Below are 6,695 nucleotides of genomic sequence, written 5' to 3'. Positions count from 1 at the left end.
GTCGCTTGACCTGCTGTGTCCAGGTGGCTATCTTGCCGTTCGCGTACGCCGTGGTGAAGTCGGTGGAGCCGATCGCTGCACCCAGATACCGACATCCGTTGATGTTGCTGGTGACACCAGTGCCGTCAAAGATCTGGACTGCATCTGCATAGAATTCCGGTTTCACGCTGAGGACGGTTTTCTCGGCATTCGGGTAGTACCCATAGCTGGGTCCCTTTTCGACCAGGAGATCCCACCATTGGCGAAGTTTGACAAGCTTCCCACCCGCACCCGAGTCGTCGGCAAACCAGGATTGGGTAGCTCGGTCGACAGCCACAGCCTTTACCAACGGCTCGCCTTGTGTTGTTCCTTCCAATGATTTGATGGTCTCTCCTTCCACATAGAGGTTTGCTGGATAGCGGTAGGTGTTGGTAACCAATGGTGACAGCGATGGACAAAGATGCCGGATGTTCTTCAAACCCACTTGCCGATTTACTCATTTAGGCTGTTGAAGGCATTCCGTGCGTCTGCCAGGAGTACGTCCTCGGACTCAGGGTCTTCATAGACGCTTCTCATGGCGTGGATAGCTGCCTCTATGCCATTGTCATGACCTGTGCATAGCTGCAAACTTCCTGCTGCTTCGCGGATGTCGTCGCCGATCACATAGAGAATTGCCTTCCCTAGAATGCGTCGTAGGACTTCCCCGATGCCGATCTGTCGAACCCCAGGTTGCTTGTCGAGGGGGACCAGCCTGCAAGCAACATAGGCACTCAGGGATGTTGGGTCCAGATAGCTCGTCGCTAGGGTCCGGCGGATTCTGCCAGCAGAAAATTGGCAGATTTCGGTACTTTTTCTGGTAAGTTTCATGCATGTTTGGTATGTGGATGAAAAATGGAGCAGAATTCGAGGAATTGCCCGCCATAAGGTTTGTATGGTTCTGCCAATTTCACTGCTTTTCGAGCAGAATCTGCCACCCTTTCGAGCAGAATCCGCCGGTCCCTACTCGGAGTCGTCGCGAGCCTCCGGGCGCAGCTAGCCATTGTGTCACACAGCCGGTCTGAGGGCAGCCCTGCGTATGAATGCACGTGTCAGCGACTCAAAGGGGTGGGTGTGGTCCCATCATGTTAGGCCTTGACGGATTATGCTAATATTTTCGTGAAATTATGCTTTTCGCATTGCTGAAAAAAATGCAGAATTATGCTATTTTTATGCTAAAAGTTATCATAATAATGCCGCATTATGCTCACATATGCTGCTAATGCATAATGGTTCTGTGCAAAGTAACAGGGGAATTTTTTTGTAGAGGGCGTTGTACTGTAGTAGCAAAAGTTCAACGGGATCAACGCACCGTCCGACCTAGCTACGACCATCACTGATTGTAGTGGGCTGGACATGTTATCAAGGGAGTCGTAAACCTACAAATTCCTAGTGCATCTACTTGTACTTGTACTTGTAGAACATGTACGATGTATGGAATTTGATGCGAACAGGCGGATTATTACAATTTTATGCGATTCGTATGCAATTTGCCTCGAATTATGCGATTATTCGATTTTGGTAGGAATTATGCGAAAAATTATGCTAGCATAATCCGTCAAGGCCTACATCATGTGGAGGTACTGGTGGCTCTCCCGGGATCAGCGCGTGCTCCTGCAATGGCTCTGCGGGTGGGTGCTTGTCCCACAGGATGTCCAGTAGCTGCGTGATGATCGTGCTTCAGGAACCTTGTCTGCAATCTTTCCAACTTGTCTCTCAGAGGCAACTCCACCGAAAAGATCCTCAGATACAACCTTTCACAAGGAAAGGAACAATGAAACAGAAAGAAAGTCTTTGGATTGATTACAAAAGTCACTCAAAAAGCAGCCTCTCCCTCCAAACTGATCAGAAGACCAGCCAAGAACAGTCATCAATCACCAGTGCTCTTGCTCCAAATGGAGCTGTCGCACCGGTGTGCTTCCTGCTCAAGAGAGGATGCTATTTGTCATCATCGTGACTTATGCGGTTGTCTTTGTTAGAGAACAAAGACGGGATACGTACTATAGAAATGATCCTAGTGAGTACGATCTTGGTTTCCTTCTTCCCAGGCATTTTGCTTTATGCCATATCCAGTTCAGTGGCCATATTACCAAAATCGTGTTACCATGGCAACGGAGCAGTACACTTCCGAATATCCCGTACAAAATAATTGTATACAATGTAGATGGTTCTGGAGTTAAAAACCGCTGGGATGATATCGGATACACCGAACCGTCAGACCTCGTTCCCAGACCAGATTTACACCGTCCACAAACATAATAATGGTATTCCAGATACACATGTATATGTACATGTAGATGGGAGAAAAATAGCCTGGAAGTTACTACCAACTACTCTAGGGTTTATCGGGTGTTAGCGGCCGTCGTGAGTTCCCTTCGGGAACGGATACGATAATTTACTTTTTACTTATTTTACTCCCGAGGATATTAGTGGAAGTATGCGAGGACTTCGGCATATTGTATATACCACCGCACACATTTTTTTTTCAAAAATGGACCCGACTTCTGTTCAAGCAAGAGTACATAATAACGAGTACTCTTGGTTCAAGTAATCACATTAGTGTGACTGGTTACCATGGCAACTAAGATGAGACTTACGAGGCTACTTGAGAATGAAACTATTACTAATAATTATTGTTTTGGACAAAAGCATGCATCATGCCTAGGCTGATAAACTACACTGTTGCCATTTTGAAAATGATCTCGTTTCATGGTATATTTGTATACAGTCAGACCTCGCTTATCCTGTCCTCTTTTATCCGGATCCCTCGCCATCCGGCAGAAAACCGTTGGTTACCGATTTACAGCATATGCCATGCATACATACAGTGTGTGTGTTCGATTATCCGGTTAGGGTTCCCTCACCTATCCGGATAGTTTGTTGAAAACGGATGTGTGCGGTTATGCAAGGTCTTACTGTACTCCTTCCTTCTTCCCGGTAACCAACTATTTCTTCCGGGTGGCGAGGGATCCGGATAAAAGAGGCGATAAGCGATGTCTGACTGTAGAAGACATGGATGAAAAAGGAGAACCGGGAAAATAGTCCTCCTTTTATCCATGATAACATTGGCTCAGCGTGCCAGTTCAACTTAGTAGACAGTTAGACATGGTTAGCATTTTACCGTTCACCACAGGGTGTCGTACTACTTATACAACTCCCTGGTTCACCCTAACGTCGACCATTGACCTGTACCTTTTTTGGTGTGTGCAGTTGTGTGCAAGACATGATCATTTCCGTTTCTGACACAACGATAGGAGTGTAACGTCATCCTAAGTCACGAGTTGGAATCTTACCGTTTCGTTCATCCAGTAAGCATGGTAAGCAGAGCCTTCTACCGTCGAAATGAGTATTTTGGGTGGTGGGTAGGAGTACCGTTGGATTTAGCATAAACGGTAAAATGCTAACCATGTCTAATGGCAATGCCTATGACACAGCTCACCAGATCAAGGTGTGGATCGTCTTCACTCGGTAGAGACAGAGTCATCAATACCCCTTTACCGTGCAATGCATGATGGTTCTCTGAAGATTTCTGTTGTACAAAAACAACAGTTTTTCAAGACACGTTGCATTAAAACTGGCAAACAATAAGAGATCAAGAGGGGTCAATAAGAGATCAAGAGGGGTCAATAAGAGATCAAGAGGGGTCAATAAGAGATCAAGAGGGGTCAATAAGAGATCAAGAGGGGTCAATAAGAGATCAAGAGGGGTCAATAAGAGATCAAGAGGGGTAAGTAGCAGAATTCGGCCTTGTCCAGATTCTTATCAACCACCACACCACACCGCTGCGCTCTCTGGCCGACCTCAACACGTTGCCACAGCACACCATCAGCAAAACGACACCTGATGATCGAAACAGCTGCTGTCTGAAGGAGCAGAGTACCAACTGAAGTGTCGTCACAGGCTGATGGTGTGCTGTGGCAGTTACGTGTTGAGGTCGGCCGGAGAGCGCGCGCAGCGGTGTGTTGTGGTGGTTGATAAAAGAATCTAAACAATAAGAGGAGGGAAAAAGTGTAATAAGTTTATAACTCTGAGTTTCACGCACTATAATTGTAAGCGATCATCAGAAACACAGTAATGAGTAAATCTGATTCAGTATTAATTATCACGTGACCCTCAATGCAAAGTCACGTAAATGACTGCATCATGGCGCAAATCTAAAAGGTGCGAATGACAGCAGTGCAAAGCGTAAATGACTGCATCATGGCGCAAATCCGGCAAAAGGTGAGAATGACAGCAGTGGTGAACGGACATCACTTCAAAATTAATGACAAGCACTGGAGCTGGTTGTCTCCTACTTGATTAGGTTATGGCTGCATGTGGATGGTTTGAAGTTCCGAAGGTAGTAGATCTACTGATTCTCGTGGAGACATTTCGACACAAGTTCACTCCTCTTGTTGAGAGAGAGGTGCTTGGGTGCTTGCGCGATTGCTAATTTTTCCGCCAGACACTTTTTGCTTTTAGTTGCTGTAGGCCACTGCTCTGCGGTGTACCGCCCATTGAATGCTGCATGCCTTCCCTTCATCCTTCTTGGCCCAGACGTCCTGTGATAGACGGGTGTCCTTCTCGTGTTGTCTGTAGCAGAATGATGATTGGCAGTTATAGTAGCGTTGTTTGAATGTTGTTGCTGTTAATCCAGTATCATGTGACTCCTTCTTCTCCGTACCTGGGGTGACTCTTGCCTTATAGTTATACACAATGCTCTCCGTTAGACAAGCTCCGTCCAGTGGACATAATTCTTTCTTCCGACAGCCACAAGTCCTGGTGTCGTTGTCACCTCCGTTGGCTTGTTTCTTGGGTCATAGAATCGTAGAATCGTGTTATTGTGTTGTTTGATGATGGTGGCCATATTCTGCATACAACTGTAGCTAACTTTTTCCGAGTTTCGGTTGAAGATTTTGTTGAGGCTTAAGCCTTTAGGGAAGTGCTTGGCCACTAGCTGGAGGAAGCGATGTCCGATGTCGGTGGTGACGTTCTTGCTAAATGGTGGGTTGATGCCTACTGGCACAACAATCAACATACATGTAATGTCAAATGCTCCATGGCATTCAACTGAGTCCACACATCCATGTACCCATTACCACGGTGCCTGGCCGCAAGCTGGTAGTACTGTAGGTAGCAACATGGCTGGAAAATCACTCTCGAAAAAGCCTAGTACATGTTCATGCAGTAGCCTTCATGATCTAAGTATTCATGAGTTAAAACCTGCCTGGTTGGCTTCTCTCTTTCTCTCTCACAAACCTCACCCCGTCAGACCGCGCTGCACGTGCCGCTAAAGGGTTTCGGGTGGTATGGTAGTGGCCACAATGGGGTTTTCGGGGATAGCAACAAAAACGAGACACTCTTCTTTTTAGCAGTTAGTCATCAGAGCATGGATGAATGCATAATATGGACAACCGGCTACATAAGACACATTCAAGTGTTAGTCCTACACACATTCCGCACTACAATGTACTGCAGGGCAGGGAAAAGGAGGTCAGTATATTGACTTACACCACCATTCCCGCAAGGCATTTCAATACTAGTAGTCTACACGACACCGGCGAATTTATATAATGACTGATCATTGCTTGAAATTGACACCCCATTGCGTTCTGTAGCTCACATGTCACATTCAGTGCTCAGCCAATCACGACGGCAATGACGCCAAAAGAACATCATAGGCCACAATAGCTTAAAAGCATTTGGTAAGCGTGCAAATCATTGGGAAGAGTATGATTGTGCCGAGATGGTGATTCCAATTGGTGCACGGTCATACAACACTGAGTGACCAATCCATACGGCACCGTGTATAAACCGTCAATCAGCTTCGGTTTAATTCGCAGGGAACCTCCATACTCGAAGGATGTCATCCACCGAACATGCACGCTTGGCGATCACTGGCGGCGAAGCGATTATATTGCTGGCGGAAGTCACTGTTGAGTCGCTGGATACATTGACGGTATGATGTGAGGCTATTGCCGCCCGTCGCGAGCTCTGGGCAAAAGTCAATTGGGCCTGTGAGGGACAAACAGCATAAATCTAAATGTGAAAGGAAAGTATTTTCAGTCCAACAGCAATTGGAATACATGACGACTATACAAGGTTATCTGGCTGTAACACCTGTGCTGGTGTGCTGGAGAGTTCATACACATTATGTTGAGAGATCTTGATGTAGTTGGTCACCCCAAATGCCGGTAACTTCACACAGCTGTATGATGTACATGTTGTGATCTTGCACTGGTCAGTCACTGAACTGATTTTATTGTAAAGAAGACACAGACTTATAAAGTCTGAAGAAGAGTTTTATTTCTATTTTTTATTTATTTATTCAACATCTCCTGGCTCGTCGTAAGACTGCCAATATTTATGAGAAGTCGGGTGGTAGCCAACCACAGCGAACTAAACAATAAGGAGAGAAACAAAAGAGAGTACAGCAAGGAGAGGTATGACGAAAATGGTGAGATTATTTAGGACGAAGAAACTGAAGCTTTAACTCCTTAAATATAGCGAGATAGAGAGCTGTGGAAGGAGAGCTGCTGGACAGCTGGATAGTATCAATAAGCACACCAGGGGAAGGCTAGACAGTGTGTCTCTAGACATCAATAGGTATTGTACGAAATGCCAGTCAATAGTACTAAAGAGTGAAGTCAACCACAACACAGACAATAGCCTCAGACAATCATGACAGGCATGACAATGAT

At 45.9% G+C, this 6,695-nt stretch overlaps 1 protein-coding gene and 1 non-coding gene across 2 annotated transcripts in view; both read right to left on the bottom strand.

The window, feature by feature from the left end:
- Positions 1-1,826: 1,826 nt before the first annotated feature.
- LOC135811079 (small nucleolar RNA U3) lies at positions 1,827-2,046 on the bottom strand. Its single transcript, XR_010552547.1, has one exon. It is a non-coding gene; the product is annotated as a small nucleolar RNA U3 (small nucleolar RNA).
- Positions 2,047-5,356: 3,310 nt separating this feature from the next.
- The window catches only part of LOC135809438 (mucin-2-like), a 30,404-nt gene continuing 29,065 nt past the window's right edge, over positions 5,357-6,695 (bottom strand). Inside the window, exon 15 of the mRNA XM_065322788.1 lies at positions 5,357-6,009. Within this exon, the coding sequence (XP_065178860.1) occupies positions 5,861-6,009 (149 nt within the window). The 3' untranslated portion in view covers positions 5,357-5,860. The remainder of the gene's footprint in view (positions 6,010-6,695) is intronic.

The sequence above is a fragment of the Sycon ciliatum genome, chromosome 2, assembly GCF_964019385.1.
Source record: "Sycon ciliatum chromosome 2, ocSycCili1.1, whole genome shotgun sequence".
Classification (NCBI taxonomy): domain Eukaryota; kingdom Metazoa; phylum Porifera; class Calcarea; order Leucosolenida; family Sycettidae; genus Sycon; species Sycon ciliatum.
This window is presented reverse-complemented; position numbering and strand designations above follow the sequence as displayed.